This window comes from Plectropomus leopardus, chromosome 3, assembly GCF_026936395.1.
Source record: "Plectropomus leopardus strain MGB_pleo_1.0 chromosome 3, ASM2693639v1, whole genome shotgun sequence".
Taxonomy (NCBI): Eukaryota; Metazoa; Chordata; class Actinopteri; order Perciformes; family Serranidae; genus Plectropomus; species Plectropomus leopardus.
The window spans coordinates 28,661,695-28,678,193 of NC_142178.1; the positions used below are offsets into that span (position 1 = coordinate 28,661,695).

A 16,499-nucleotide genomic window follows, 5' to 3' on the forward strand; every position below is an offset into this window, starting at 1 on the left:
GCTGAGCACCTGTTGCTGTAATATAAATCTTGATTATTGTGTTGCTTGGCGTATGTGCACAGGCCTCATTTACACACCCACAGTTTGCCATGAATGAATTTAGAAACAGCTTCAATGAAACATTTGCATATCAGTATTTGTGCCCCTCTGATACCACTAATTTGACCCCTCAATGAGAAATGTGGTAAAGTGAAATTTCACCGACTGTGTTGCCAGAGCAGCTGTTGTTTAACAAAGCTGTGGCAATTTTTATCATCCGTATCATTAATCCATCACATATCTGCAAACCGTCATCGTGTCAAGATCTCATTCATGATTATTATTTAATATCAAAGTGATGATCAATAATTCACTCAGCGCTCATGTTGAAACTAACTTTAAAAGTTCTTCGGAGGATAAAATTAAACGATCACTAACAGGGAGATGTATGTAAATTAAAACAATGATGAAATTCATCAGTCATTAATAATTCAAAATAGATTTTTATAAATGGGCCTTCGAGTTACATTTTACAGAGCACCGTGCAGGCTGCAAAAATAAAAATCAGTGAAATTGGCAAACAACCAAAAATAATGTTATCCATTTCTCAACTGAGCCCATGTTTAATCTCGTCCTCATTATTTCGCCCGCAACTGTCTTGGCTAAACCCGCGTTTACCTCTGGTCTTAAGACTGTGTGAGATTCACAAATACAATATTATGTGCAGGAAGAAGTCGTTGCATGTTTTTTTGTGCATACACATCATTTATGCATTTGGCCTCGGGTCCGTTTGTTTTGGAGAGGGAGAGACCTCTGCAGATAATTTGGCTATCAGTCAAGACCTCATGAACAATGAAAACTGAAGGAATTCTAACCAGGAGAGTATTCAGCAGGTTGCAATCTGCATTCCTCGCCTCTAGATGCCACTAAATCCCCCTAAATCTTACACACTTGACCTTTAATGCCACTGGATTAGATCAGACTTACATTTTACTATACAAATAGAAGCTACACTTATTAAAGCTAATCCAGCTCTAAAACAATGCTACCAGGATGCATTCAGTTGATGAGGTGAAATGAATTCTGTGTTTGCTCAAATATTATTCAGCACAACACAACAACAAAGGAGACATGAATCTGGTTTTCCCTGAGTTGTGTTTTTATTGGCAATGGCATTTGCAATCAAATAGTGCATCTCCTCTTTTGTGGAGTTTTTTTTTCTCCATCCACTGACGCATTAGATAGTGTTATGTTAACTCGAGGAGACAAAGACCACGAAAATCACTTAGACAGACCAAGCCAAAAAACTCTGGTTCTTTCAGTTAGTTGAAAATCTTGGCACTCAACATTTCAGTGCAGTGATGCTTCCAATATGGCACTGCAGCTCTCAACTCAGCCTTCCTCTATGCCATTGCATTTGGCTGTTTGCAAGTTTTTGCTCTTTACTTTGTGTTTTCAATAGTTTGTCCCTGTTCAGCCTCAGTGTACAGCTCCCGCGGGCTTCTGACAACATGCATGTGTCACCTCACCTTTGAACAGGGCAAATGACACAACGAAAGGTATATAATCTTCCTGTTTTAGCCCTCAGAGCATGGCTGTTTTTGAGAACACAGGAGTGAAAGCAAAGACTCTCATTGACTCAGCAGGGAGAAAACAAAGAAATGGAGGAATATGAGATCAGCAGCCCCCCAGGTGAATTCACACCTCAGTGATATTTACTCCCGCATGGACCAGCACTGTCAATAACACATCAGCACACGCCTCAGGTGTCTGGAGAAGGTGTCTGGACCTGTGAAACAATGTGAATTAAACAAGTTTCAGGGATGTGGGAATAGAACAATGGGCTGATTTTGTTTGATCTGTGTCATTATTCAAGCTACAAAACGGCCAAAATAAACTGAGCCAGAGGAAGTCTGGTATTGTTTTATCATTAGCTTGTAAAACAACCCACACTTCTCAGTCTCACTGTGGCTTTAACTCCCTCTTAAGATGCCAGGAAAGGGGGAAAAAAATCTTTGCTTTTACATCCTTGGGCTAATTTGGGTAGTTTTTGCCATCAACAAAACTTGAACATTTTTAATGACTAACTTATGGTGTGAAATCTGGGGATATAGAGACATTACACAGTGCATGTCCAACAGTCTAAGGACTAGAAAAAGGCACAATATCAGACTGTTCACTCAGTGGCCACTTAATTAGGTACACCTGTTCAACTGCTTGTTACACAAAAATCTAATTAGCCAATCATGTGGCAGCAACTCAATGTGTTCAGGCGTGTTGGCACAGTCAAGACAATTTGTTTAAGTTCAAATCAAGCAAATCAAGGAATGGAGAAGAAAGGTGATTTTGAAAGTGGCATGGTTGTTGGTGCCAGGTGGGCTTGTCTGAGAAGAAGCTGCTGATCCACTGGGATTTTCACACACAACCATCTCAAGGGTTTACAGAAAATGGTCGGAAAAAGAGAAAATACCCAGTGAGCAGCAGTTCTCTTGGTAAAATGTCTTGTTGATGGTAGATGTCAGAGGAGAATGGCTAGACTGCATTTAGCACCAAAATTGGACTATAGAAGAGTATAAAAATGTTGGCTAGTCTGATGAGTCTCCATTACTTTTGTGATATTCAAATGGTAGGCTCAGAATTTGCTTTAAACAAGGTTAAAGTTTTGAACTGTCTTGCCTTGCATTAGTTGTTCAGGCTGGTGGAGGTAGTGAAATAGTGCCTGGGATATTTTCTTGGCACATTTTGTGCCATCTTGGTACCAACTGTGCAATGTTTAAATGCCACGGCCTACCTGTTGCTGAGCGTGTCCATCCCTTTATGACCATAGTGTGCCCATATTCTCATGGCTGCCTCTAGCAAGATAACGCACCATGTCACAAAGTTCAGATTATCTCAAACTGGTCTCTTGAACATAACAATGAGTACACTGTACTCAAAAGGCCTCCACAGTCACCAGATCTCAATCCAGTAGAGCACCTTTGGGATACGGCAGACTTGCATCATGGATGTACAGCCGACAAATCTGCAGCAACTGTGTGATGCTGTCATGTTAATATGGACAGAAATTTTGAATGTTCCCAGCGCATTGTTGAATCAGTGCCACAGAGAATTAAGGAACTCGTTTTCATTCCCAGCTTGTCAAATATCAAAGCTTCGTCACGCTCCTCAGTGTGTCATAGTGATGTGCAGCGCACCCTTTAGCACATCGATGTGACACAGCTGAAACACTGAGCTACACATGGCTCATGTTGTGAAACGACCAGTTAGGGTTCAGCAACAAATCTACTTGGCTGTGTGTAGAAAGACCATGTTTTGGGTTAAAATAACTCAATTTGTTGTGTAATGTAAAAGCAACGTATTTACATCAGTAGTGTACAATAACCATACATGAATAGCCTCACATTACATTAAAACAACATTGACTTTTGGTTTTAGACGGGAGACTAACTGCGGTGTCCTGAAGTTTGATTTAGTTTGACCCATCTACCTCTTCTCCCTCCCACCCTTCACAGACTTTCCCTGCTCTTTATACTACATTAGTTATTCTTAACGTCATGTATTGCCATGGATGGCCCTAAATCAGAGTTACTTCAAAGCCTGGTGTGTCTCATGAAAGATACCAAAAGGTGCCGTTGGCATCAGTATCACGCGGCGAGGGACGCTACCAAGTGGCAATATTTGACGCCCTGTGAATAAAAAAGGGGTTGGTAGTTGTGAGAGCAAAAGGGGGTTTGACCAGTACTAGCAAGGTGTACCTTAGAAAGTAGCCTGTGAGTAGTTATGCGTATACATGATTTTGTAGACCTACTTCTACGTTCTGGTTGGGCATAATGGACTTACTGTTGGTGCGTGCACAAACACACACACACACACACACACACACACACACACACACACACACACACACACACACACACACACACACACACACACACACACACTTTTTCTATGTCTTAAGTGACTGTAACTAATTGCGCACACTTTTTTTGTTGGAGAACTCAAAATTGTCACAAGGTGTGACTATCAGTGTTAATGTGTGTCAGCCCCGCTCATTAGGCAAGAGGCGTAGTCTAATTAGTGAGGGGCTCTGTTCAAGCCAAAAAAACTGGGGTAAGTTTGTCATTATAAAGTACCACACCGATTTATGGTGAGTTGCACACATATTGCTGCCTCTACATCACTGCAGAAAGGAGACAAAATTTACAGAGTGGATATTTTTAGCTGGTATTAGGTTACTTTCAAAATGTAGGGAGCATAAAGTAAATTGTCTCTCAAGAAGAGTTCAGACAACGGGACAACCAAGCCTCTGAAACACTTGCACCACTTCACAGCTTCGTGTTTAACCACCTGGCACCAATTACAGGCTAAATTAAAGCAATTACAGCAGTCTGCACAGCATTAGGAAAGCTCCTCTTAATATGGTCAGAACTGCTGAAAGATGAATACAGTAATCTGGATTTATTGGTTAATTTAGGGGTATGGGCAAATGTCGCACTGCACAGTCGATCTTGTGGAGCACTGTAATTACAACCCCGATCTGCAGCTGCAGGCTAGGGCCCCCTGCTGTACTGCCAGTCTAAAGGTTCTTTGCAAAATTTGGGATTTATTTGATCTAAAATAGAATTCATTCCCTGTGTCTGCATTATGCAATATCCCAACTTACACACTTACTGTAGTTTGTCTTTTATCTGTGTGCCGCCTCACCTCCAGGCTCCATCGGTGCAGAGCTGACAAGCAGCAATGTCAGTGTGTTCGTCACCTCGGATGCAGGAAACACATGGAGACAGGTGAGGGGTTTTTTTTGTTTTTTTTGTTATAATATCACTCTGTCAGCTATAATGACACTGCAGAAGATAATAAAACAGTTTTTTGAAATATTTGTGGAGACACCTACAAAGGGAAAATGTCCACCTTTTATGTGGATTTCCAATCAGTGTTGATGCTGAATGTAGTCAACTGAAGCATTAAATCCCTCAGTCCTAGAAAGCAGAGTTCTCCTGCTTGTGGACTGCCTACATGTAAGAGGATGCATTGCACACAAACGTCTGACACCCAAAACACTCACTTAATTGGTCATCTTCTCTCTCAGCCCTGTGGGTCACAGTTATCTTTTCAGGCTTATCTTCATCCTGAAGAAGGTCTCAAAGCACGTCTTTGTCCAAGTGAGGAGTAAAACTTTCATTTAAAGCCAACTTGTGCGTTGGCTCTCTTAGGTTGTCATCTGCGACAGCATCCAACAAAAACTGCCCACGCTGAAATTTGATGCAGCAGAATGATATATTTTCTGTTGGCATTGGAGGGCACCAGTCAGAGTTTGGTCTTCGCAGCTCAGGTCTGGAGGGTCTCCGCTGGCAATGTCGTCTTATTCAGCTGCAGCCTTGGTTTCTCTCTCCTGCAGTTCTGCAACGGTACACTCTGGCTCCAGTGAACACGGCTGAATTTCCGAGTCACTGTAAACGCTGTAAAATGTACCATCATCAATAACATCCTCTGCACTCATATTTATGGTGCCATTTTTGCTGTTGTAAACATAGCTAGTTTGCAAGAAACAAGTGAGAGAGCACAGGAGCGGCATCTGGAGCAATCAAATGATCAAAATGGAAAGTCAGAACAAATAATTCACGGCCATTAGGAGAACACTAATATGAAAGTTTTCTTTTTCATAATTACACCTGTGCATGCAAATTGTAATTGTAAACAGGGAAGATTATGCAAAGGGCTTCCCCGCATTAATTTATTTGTCGGCCCGCAACAACTAGATTATTGGAGTAGGACTGTCCATTTGGAGCACTATTGTAATATAGATACCATTCACTTATTTACAGCACACTTGTGTCAGAGACATCACAGCAGAGCGTTGGGCGCATTGAAAGTGAAACTTAACCGTTCTTTCTCTTTGGTCTTAAATATAAACTTTCGCTTACAAACAGCTCTTCTCAACCATCGATGTGATTTGATCAGCCGTGAATGGATCGACAGATCAATAATCAAACCTACAAGTGACAAACTAATGCTTAGGAGGCAAAAAAACGATGGAAACTCTGTCTGCTGCACTGGCCCTAAGGTTTCCAGCAGAACATCGCATTGTTACGATGTGATCAATGTGTTTCACTTCACCCACTGATGACTTAAATTTTTTGGCTGATCGGTATATACAGTATACATATATATAAACTTCTAGTGTCAGTTATAGTCTGTCGAGACACGTGGCTATTGGCTGAGGTCAGCTTCCAGCTGATATACACTCATGCACACTGCAGTTAATATTATATCATTAATATCACAGACTTGGACCGTATAATCAATTTTTCCCATGATGTGCCCAATTGAATTACAGCCTCCATATGGAGGATCATGAACTGACTTGACCTGCTATCCTCTCACTAAAAATACCCCCCCCCTCACTCGTTCTTCCTGATTTTATCATATAGCCTTTTAATCCTCGAACACTAGCCAGAGCTTTTTAAGGTCGATAATCAAATGAAATTTTAAGAGTTATTTGAGTCCCTGCTCACAGTGCCTGTGGGTGGCCCTTACCTCACCTGATCCTGGCATTGTCAAATGATGGGGCTTGTTTCTAATTAAACACGGCAATGAAAAATTATCATTTGCTGGCTGATGTAGCAAACCTTGGTGTTTACTGTGTTTGTGTGTGTTGTGTGATACAGAGTGGGTGTGTGCAGACATGTTGATCATGTACACAGTTAACAAGCCACTGTAGAGTGAGCACTCTCTGTTCTCGTCCCTGCAGATCTTCAATGAAGAGTATGCGGTGCTGTATCTTGACCAAGGAGGAGCTTTAGTGGCAATAAGACACACTCCGCTTCCCATCCGACACCTGTGGTGAGTCATTGTGACAGAGTCGTCATTTGTCACAGCATGACTAATTCCCACAGAGAGAACCCCCAAGTCTTAAGTTAGTCATAAAGAGAAACTTGCAGGTTAATCTTTTATTATATATTTCTGTTATTATATTTCTACCTAATCTTTTCTGAAAATGGCCATTCAAAAAGTTAATGCAGGATTGCATATGTTTTATATGTAATGTATATATGTGTATGTGTGTGTTTATATTATTGCTATATTAACATTAAAAAAAAAACATATATCAAGTAATAAATAAATCAAAACTAGCATTTTTATCCATATTTGCCATTGTGTAATTTGGCTGCTCTCCCTTTCGTTGAGTAAAAATTCCTCACAAAAACGGCTGTAGTGTTTATTTCTGTATATTTCTTTTAAAATCTAGTGACTACATATTTTCCCTACACACTGCCTCACTGCAAAGTCTAACCTGTGAGTGGCTCTTTAAGGCAAATGAGGTTGTGTTCGACCTGGGGGACGATATGATTCTGGTTAGTAAACCCACCAGCCGTGGAAAAGTCTGCTTTGACAATTGTCATCTTATTTCACCTCCGTGTTTGAAGCCATAATGAGCCATGCGTCTACTGATCACTGAGTAGAGCGCCTCAGCCCTGCGTGGAATATAAAATAAAGTTGTTAAGCAGCTCTCAGGGTCATTAGCTCGTGCACACAGTTAGCGTTGGTGGCTCGTGCTAATGCTGTTTGTGTTCCCAGGTTGAGCTTTGACGAAGGACGGCAGTGGAACAAGTACAGCTTCACCAACACGCCTCTTTTCGTGGACGGGGTGCTGGGAGAGCCCGGGGAGGAGACTCTCATCATGACGTGAGTGACAAACATTTGGAAATCTATCAATCACACTGAAAAATCAAAGCAACAACAATAATCTCTATGCATGTCGGGGGGGCGTACAGCTCCATCTAAGACTGCTTGATTCAGCATTCCTGACTGCCTGTTTTCTTTTTTCATGAATAAAAAAAAAATCTCTCAAGGTCTACCCAACATCAAAACTGGCTGTCTCCAGATTATGATCACAGGAGATCAATGCTTTGGCAGCCAACGACAGCGTGACTGTCCATTTGAAGAACATGAAGGAAAAATGATCAAAATGATACAACGGGGGGAAAAATGCCAGAGAAAACAGACAAGAAACTTTGGTTTAAAAAAAAAAGTTTTAACAGCATTTAAAAGTGGGAAGAGCAGTTATCATCTTTTGACGTGTCCTCAGAAACCAAATTTATGAGGATTCTTTTTGTGTTCTTTCACATTTATTATTAGAGTAGCCCAGAGCTGGAGAGCATGCATATGGTATGACACAGCACTACTCCCATATTGCAGCAGAGATTTAGGACTTTGGGATGTGTTACGAAAGAGTTTGCACAGCCATTACATCAATGTTTCAAGACACCTGCCATAAATGACAGACTGACAGTCGGCTCTGTAGTCAGCTCTACAGGAGAGTGATAGGGCGCAGCTGGAGAGACAGAGAGGGAGAGAGAGAATAGGAAAATGCACAGCAATAGTCTCAGCGAGAAAAAAAAACACTTAGGGAAAAAGGGCAGTGTAAAGACAATGCGTTCAGGTTTGCATTGAGAGTTCTCGAGCACGGAGCCTCTTGGCTGGCAGACACACCATTAGTTTTCATAAGACTGCACTGTTTTCTTATCAATTTGTACTCATTTTTACAGTAAGTGCCTGTCATGGTCGGGTGCCTCGAGAGCTAATTGACAGATTGATTGTGATAAATATGTTGTGGTATGAATGGTGAGGGGGGTCAGCGCAGAAAAACACACCCATTCAATTTAGCTGGAGATGGAATATTTATCTGGTTAGTTCGCTAACCTTGGATTCTGTTTTGTTTTTACCACTGAAAAATATGAGGAAATTCATTATGATTAAACGTTCAGAGGAAATAAGTTAACACTTTTCAATAACAATCAGTTCAAACTTCTTATATAAAAATGGAAAAACAAAAAACTTCAGGTGTATAGGTGCCAGATTGGGAATTATAGTTCAGGTTCTAGAGTAAGGCTGGCACATATTTATTTACTTACTGTTAACAAATCCTATGGGAAGTCCAAAACCAGCAATATGTTAAGGGGCCAGTATGCTGATTGGTTGAACAGCTCCGAAAACACCCTCTTGCCCACCCCCCCATGGCTTTATAACATCAAAAATCTGAGGGGCTGCATCCTACAACTTCTATGAGTTAAACCAGAAAAAATATGAACACTTGTGTCTTATGATGAGGTTGGGCAACACAACACACAGACCAATTTTTCTCTAGCACAAAATTCTGGGCACTAAGCATAAACAGTTTCTATTTGGTGGCACTGAAGCAGAATGAAAATAACAGACTTAAGTTAAATACAAGTGAATCAAATTTGTACTTAAGTACAGTACTTGTAGTAAGTAAAGTGAAATTCCACCACTGGGAGTAAATAGTATATATAGTGGGAACTATTTTCAGCTGTGGATCAATACACTCTTTGCGCTCCAGTGCAATATAACAGTATGATTCATTGGTGTTTTTTAAAATGTCTAAAAGCTCTGTGGCACAGGTGAATAAGATAGTGTCCTGTTTGTAGGATCAAGTCATTGGTGGTTTTTGGTCTTCTTGGGGAATTTGTTGACAGTAGAAAAACATAAAAAATATCACCAGCCTAATCCTTTAACACCACTTCTGTTGGTCATTATCTGCAGTGTGTTTTGTGCGTAATCTGCAGCAGCGTGCTTTGCTATTTTCCAGGATATTTGGCCACGTCAGTCATCGCTCCGAGTGGCAGCTGGTGAAAATAGACTTCAGGTCTATCTTCAACAGGAGGTGTACAGAGGCCGATTATCAGACGTGGCACCTACACGACCAGGTACGCTCCCTGCCTGCACAGAAATAAAGACTAGGCTTGTTTATCACACACCCTAAAAGAGCGCTAAAGGAGAAATGCATGTTTACAACCCAGATGGAAGAGAATCTTATTTTTCTGCAAAAAAAAAAATTAATCAAATTACAGTTAAAGCAAATGATGTATCACAATTTTTATTTTTTTTGTATTTTTTTTCTTTTTTTTTGGTTTAAATTTTAATACATGGTGCTGCTAATAATGATTTTAAAAAAAATCACTAAACAGAGAGCAGTAATTGTGCGTCAAAATATTTTACTTGCAAAGTGTCATTTTACGTTGTCACTGACGGGGTGTACAGACATTATGCCATGATCCAAAATCCAACAGAAAAATCACATAGGCTTTTTGAAGAGGGAGCCAGGGCAAAGCTAATTTTTGTGGTGGCCTACCAGAAAAAAACATCACTGTCATTTTCTGAGAAGCAATTTTTATAAAGTTTAAAGTTATAAAGTTTTTTGTAGTTATTAGCAGTAAAAATGTAATAAAGGAAATATCAGACAGACAGGAAAATGCTAAATATATGATTAGGACAACCATTTGACTTTCTAGCAAGAAGTGTTATCAACCAATTCTTCAAATAGCGGCTTGATAACTTGATCTCTGTCCAACACCACTCTTTTGTTTACTCCATGTAGTAGATTCTCAGTACATGACTCTATTTTGAGCAGCTAATTCAGATTTCAGACTCTTGTGAATCATCATCGTTTGAATTTTGCATTTCAGATAATGCATAAAAACACAGAAATTTAAGAGTATTAGAAAAAGAAATGCTGTGCACACATCGGAAGTAATATTGTGGGAGTTTTTTCATAGTACTATATATAGAACACAATTTGGACACTCAATAAAATCGCTGAAAGTAAGTAGTGCTCCTGGTAACACACTGGGAGTGATTTCAGACACGGCCTACAGTGTGTGCCTTATGTCAGCAGTCTTGGCTTATGAATGCACCTCCATTCTGCAGCATAAACAAAATCCCTAAAAGCGGATTAAAGTTTTGACTTAATGAGCTATTATTCCAAAATAAGATGTCAATTCCTGCATGAAAAATAAAACCATCTAAAGTCTGTGGAGATTGTTTTCTCTGTAGTGCTGCTTCTGAAGGTTTGGTTGAGACAGAGTTTAGCGCGAGCCGAGTTCCCTTGATCAAACGCCAGGCTTCAGCGTCTGGGTAATGTGTGATCACTGGCTGCTTTTAGCCCGGCTGTAGTGAGTGGACTGACGCTCGACATCTTTCAGCTCCCAGAGCACTTATGCAGATTCTTCAGCCATTCCTGCTGAGCGAACCGACTCTAACCCCCTGCATACATTAAACCTGCCCAAAAACCCCTCAACCTGGCCGGGCCTGAAGCCGAGCCAGCGTGCCTTTATTCATGGATCCGCTCTTTAATTGGTTTAGACACCCATATGCTCCGAGCAGGCTAATGATCAAAACATATAGCATGGAAGATGACAAGAGTCCAAGCCAATTACAGGGCTAAATGTAGAGGTGCTGTAGGTCCCAGTCTGCTGCAAGAATAAACTAAGCACTACCTCAAAAACAGAGGACAGTGTTTGTGTCTGAAGACCACTGGGAAAGTTAAGGACGTTTTCAGGAGCTGGGAGTCTATTTGTGGATACAGACAGATATTTTTAAGCATCTCACTACTGACACCTAATGCACAAAGACAGAATGTTCCGGTCATAAAAACAGAGCAGCAGTGTAGCATGGAGGATGCAGTGAAACAGACTGGTGTTATCGTCTTATCTTTTTTGTACTCCAACTGATTTTATATTCACTTTGCACGCATAGATACAAGGCTAAAAATGGATTTGGCGCTGGCAGCTTTTGCCACTGAAGCTCCTTCTTATTCGTTCATCCCAATATCACAAAAAAAAGAAAAGAAATCTCTAAAAAAGGACTCAAGCAGCACATTCTCCAGTGTGACACTTGCGACACAGTAACAGTTGTCGAGTTTAGCACACCACACGGCACAAGACCGTAAATATTCGCTGAGCAGGAATGCACAACGAGCTGAAGTTAAGCGAGCCAACGTGTGCTTTTCACACAGAGTAAGATGCACACATGGTTGGTTGCATCATGTAAATTATTTATGGTGGCAAGTTACAAAAGTAGCTCATTTTTAAACTCTCTCCTCTCTGTTCTCTCCTGAAATCGGGCCCTGCAGGGTGAGCCGTGCCTCATGGGAGTGAAAAGAATCTACCGGAAGCTGAAGCCCACGTCCAGGTGCGTTATGGGAAAGACGTACTCTGTGTCTATGACATCGGGCCCCTGTGACTGTACAGAGGCGGACTTTGAATGGTGAGTTTAAAAAAAAACAAACTTTTTTTAATCATCCAATCTTCAGTCCCATTTGCCTTCCCTTTGTAGTGTTGTTACATTTTACAAAGCAAACTCAACGTGGGAAATCAGTTGTACAATGTATTCTGTGACTCTGCAGGAAGCTTTATAAAAACTGAAATAATAAAGCTAATGATGTCATTAGTGTTAATCAGCTTTGGCTACAAGCTCGTAATACAAAGACTGGGTTATAAACATGTAGTAACTGGAGTTTAAGCTGCAGTTTGGCAACGTAGGAGCCAACGTTTTTGGGCGTTGACCTAAACTAGGGACTAAAAGTCAGGATGTCTCAGCCTCAGTCGCTCCCCTTTCGACTATTCAATTTTAATCTGTCTTTTGTGAGCCTCCAGCTCTAAATGTATGTGAGAAATCAGTGTGCAGGAAATGATGCCACACAAAGTGCAACTCTGCAGTGCCGCCATCATTAAAACCTCAAACAAAGTGAAAACAAATTGGCGCTGTTTGACGCTCCTGTTTCTGGCATCCAGCCCTGATGTGATGTAAATCCCATTAAAATTGCCACCGTGGCATCACCTGTTGGTTCGTTCTTGTTTTGAGTTTGACATTTTTGTCATTGCCGTCATGAATTTTTGGAGCCAGAATTGACGATATTTGGATAAGAGGGGAGAGACGACCTTAATGCTAGCTGCTAGCTCGGCTAGCACAGTATATTTACAGCTAAGGTTAAATGTGATAATGATAATAAAAATATTTTGCGATTAAAAAATAGGCTTAAAACCATTAAAACAAAATTAACTTACTGGAAAAACTGAATATTTGCCTTCGAGAGAGTCTTTTAGTGCAAATGAACATTGAAAACACTTTTATAGGCAACCAAATTGTTACATTTCTGATCTCCTTGTTCCTTACTGTACGTCTTGACCTCAAATCTTGGCGTCTTATACTTCCCCCGCTCCAGCTTCATAACAAAAGGTGATCGTGCATTTGCTGTTTTAAACCCTACCCTCTGGAACAATCTTTCCCATTAGATTTGCTGACTGTTTTAAGCATCTACTAAAACTCCACCTTCAATGGCAAGCCTTTTTATGGCAGCTCCATGAGTTGTGTTTTTCTTCGTTTGTTTTGGTCTCTCATTGTACTTTGTTCGATATTGTCATTTATTGAAACTCAATTCATTCATTCATTCGCTCATTTATTTCAAGTGTGTGTTTGTGAAGTGCTATGTAATCCCATGTTTTTTAAAAAGTGCTTTATAAATAAAGCTTTACTTATAATTAACTCTCATGACCAGAAAACACACTGAAATAGTGACTGCTACAGCTACTCCTGTACTCTGGCCATGTTGCCTAATTAGTGTTGTCACTGTTGTAGCACCTTGTCAGCCAGTGTCACCTATGTGACACTCAAAGTGGCTTTAAATATGCAAAACTTTAAGCCTTAGTAGAAGGTAAACTGGTAAATTATACAAAAATTCAGCCCTTGTAGAGTTTGCATGGGGGTCTCTGGGGAGTAACTCTGTTTTGGAGGCAGCCTAAAGAGGTGGTTTGAGCGGCCACAGTTTTTGGTACTTCCATGCTGGCTCCATTTTTCTGTCCTGGATGTTGCTGAATACCTTTAAGGCTAAATGATTTCCTGAAACAGCTTGGTACTGTGGTTTTTTAACCAATCTTATTCAAACATCGGCAAAAAGCTCATTTTTGGAAACAATTTTCAACAGTGGATGAATACCCATTTGTTATTCTAGTAAGAATGTTTTTGTTTTTTGCATTGTGGGACAATAGTATCCATCAAGAGCACACTGAAAAATCAAGTGTATTCTGCACACAGACACACATTCTCAACAATGAGTGTCAATTAATTCATCACCAACAGCTGTAACAAACGGCTCAATCTGAAAAGTGCATCAATTAAAAAAGAGCTTACACACATGCACATATTATTTATAACTTGTGTAGTCCTGTGTCCCGATTTGACTCCTACTGTGAGCTGCCTGAGCAATTCTAAGGGACTATTGCTCAACGATGACACAAGAAAAGAAAAAAAGACTATAATAAATACACAAGTGTGTTTGTTGATTTCCCGACACTGAATTGATTTCACCTGACTATGACTGATAATTCAAAGATGCTTTGGTAGCTGCTGCTAGTGTCTGTTTCTGTTACCAATGCATTTACAACACATTTTTAACATCCTCACAACCGGCTATGAATCATCAGCAGTATTAATGTTGTTGTTTTTTTTCCTCTCTTTGGTCCCAAATCTGCAGGTCTCTTGAGTGAGGCAGCTCTTGGAATAAGCACCATCAAAACCATAAATCACTAAGCCTAATAGCTTTCATTAACAATCACAACACTTTTGCATCTGTGTGCATGTCGCACTAATTGGGGCAATTTGTCCCTATCATTTTGGGGACACGGCGCTGCTCTGCCTTTTAATTTGTAGGACAAACAACTCATGGGCTGTGTTTAAAACCACCAAAGAGGCACAGAACAGTCGCTGTAACTTCTGTGAAGTCAGTACTTAAATGACATTAATTTTACATGTTGTTTCCCACAATTCTGGACCAGAATTTCAATATCCAGGAGTCTGAAATGCAGAGCAGATGTTCTTTTTCAGCTTTGAATATTTTATCATCTTTTGATTGATTTGTCTGTGAGTAATATCACTCATTTTACAAGTACATGTCTCACTTGAAATAGTGCATTTCTCATTTTAGGATTGAATTTTCCAAGCAGAGCAGGACTATTTGCATCTGTCTTGTCTGTCAGTGTTTCCTCCATGGTTTCTGATTGTATGTGTTTTTCTGTTGTTGTCTGCTCTGAACATCACAGTGATTATGGCTTCGAGAGACGGACCGACGGCAAGTGCACCCCTGCCTTTTGGTTCCATCCATCATCGATGTCCAGGAGTTGCACCACAGGGATGACTTTCCTTAACAGCACCGGGTATGCACAGGACGAGAGCAGACTAGAATCAACACGCATATTCTCAATAGTGACTCGCGGGCATTGGGTAAAATAAATGGTGCATTTGAGTTGAATAGCTTCGGGTACATTAATTAGTTTCTCAGGGACAACAAGGACAGGCTGAGGAAAATGTGGGCTTGAATGATCAAACATGCGATTTGAGAATATAAGCCACTGGTAACGACATGATTTACAGTGGGTGAAAAAGTGTTTGAAAAGGCTATAAGAGTGTGCAAATTGCTACGGCTTCTCCAAGATGTACTCTTATTGACAAAACAGCATCACTCCAAGGTCCATTTAATAGTCGTTCTGGAGTTTTCAATCATTTCAACATTTAAGCCAACATAAGAAAAAAGTCCTTAAAGTGCTAAGAAGAAGGAAAAAAAGGGAAATCTGAACTACTTGATCTGTCTCTCAAAGACAACTGGGCAGATTTTAAGAGCTAATGAAAACTATGTCATGACTAAAACCTCCAGAAAGTCCTATTTGAAACAGCACGAGGTGAATTCAAAAATGGTTGGCCTACCCACCCGTTTTCTCATTTACATCTATGTAAACTGTAAATAATGGAGGTAGTCACCACAAAAGAAAGGCTGATTCACACAGCTGACATCGCTGATACTGATTTTGTGGCATTTTTTTCAGAAGGATTAGCCCTTTCTTTTTCATGGGTTTAAAGAAATATAAACAAGCCAGCAAACTAAAAATAGGCTTAAAAACAAAACGTACTTACCAGAAAAATATTCAACTCCTTAGAGGGTCTTTTAGTATAACCAAATGCTGAACAAGACTTTTTTGGAGACCAAAATATTACAATTAACGTTCATGAACTGAAATCACCATGAAATAGCAACGGCTGTGGCTATACTCTGTGAATCTGGGATTACTCCGTGGTTATGTAAAATAGCACTACCAGCCAACATTGTCACCCTGGAAGACAATTGTCAACAACAGTTAAATGGGTGATTTATATAGATTTCTATAAAAATTCACCACCTGTACAGTTTTCATGAACGGAGAAATTAGCTGGGGAGACCAAAACTGTGTTTTGTACCAAGCTGCAAAGTTGTTGCTTTTTCTGCTGTAAAGTTGGGCAGTTTAACATGGGGGTCTATAGAGATTGCCTCACTTTTGGACCCAGCTTCAAGTGACCATTCAAGGAACATATTTTTGCACTTTTGCTTTGGCTTCAATTTTTAGCCCCAGCCTTTTAGTGATTATTGGCAAATCATGATTTGGGTTGAATTTGTCCAACTACAGAGATATCCATCTCTAATCTGATCCAATTTTTACTGCCACCCCAGCATAAAACATTTTATGCTCACAACTTTGACACTCAACAGTTTAGTCAGTATTATCTTTTTTTTAAAGTGCCCCTGCCACTCTGGTTAATCCACAGAAGGCACCATCAAAAGTTTTTATTCCCCCTTAAACAATTACTGTATTCTGTCTGTCATCATTAAATAGTTTGTGTTCTCCAGCATATCT

At 40.2% G+C, this 16,499-nt stretch overlaps 1 protein-coding gene across 6 annotated transcripts in view; it reads left to right on the forward strand.

Moving 5' to 3' along the window:
• Window positions 1-16,499, forward strand: part of sorcs1 (sortilin-related VPS10 domain containing receptor 1) — a 185,944-nt gene that overhangs the window by 147,566 nt on the left and 21,879 nt on the right. For all 6 annotated transcript variants that reach the window (XR_015776289.1, XR_015776288.1, XM_088075992.1 and 3 more), the window contains exons 12-17: window positions 4,690-4,766; window positions 6,731-6,822; window positions 7,558-7,665; window positions 9,590-9,707; window positions 11,912-12,045; window positions 14,877-14,990. Coding sequence is in view for 4 of the 6 variants with exons in the window: in XM_088075992.1 (XP_087932118.1) it covers window positions 4,690-4,766; window positions 6,731-6,822; window positions 7,558-7,665; window positions 9,590-9,707; window positions 11,912-12,045; window positions 14,877-14,990 (643 nt within the window). In the remaining 2 variants the exon portion in view is untranslated. The remainder of the gene's footprint in view (window positions 1-4,689; window positions 4,767-6,730; window positions 6,823-7,557; window positions 7,666-9,589; window positions 9,708-11,911; window positions 12,046-14,876; window positions 14,991-16,499) is intronic.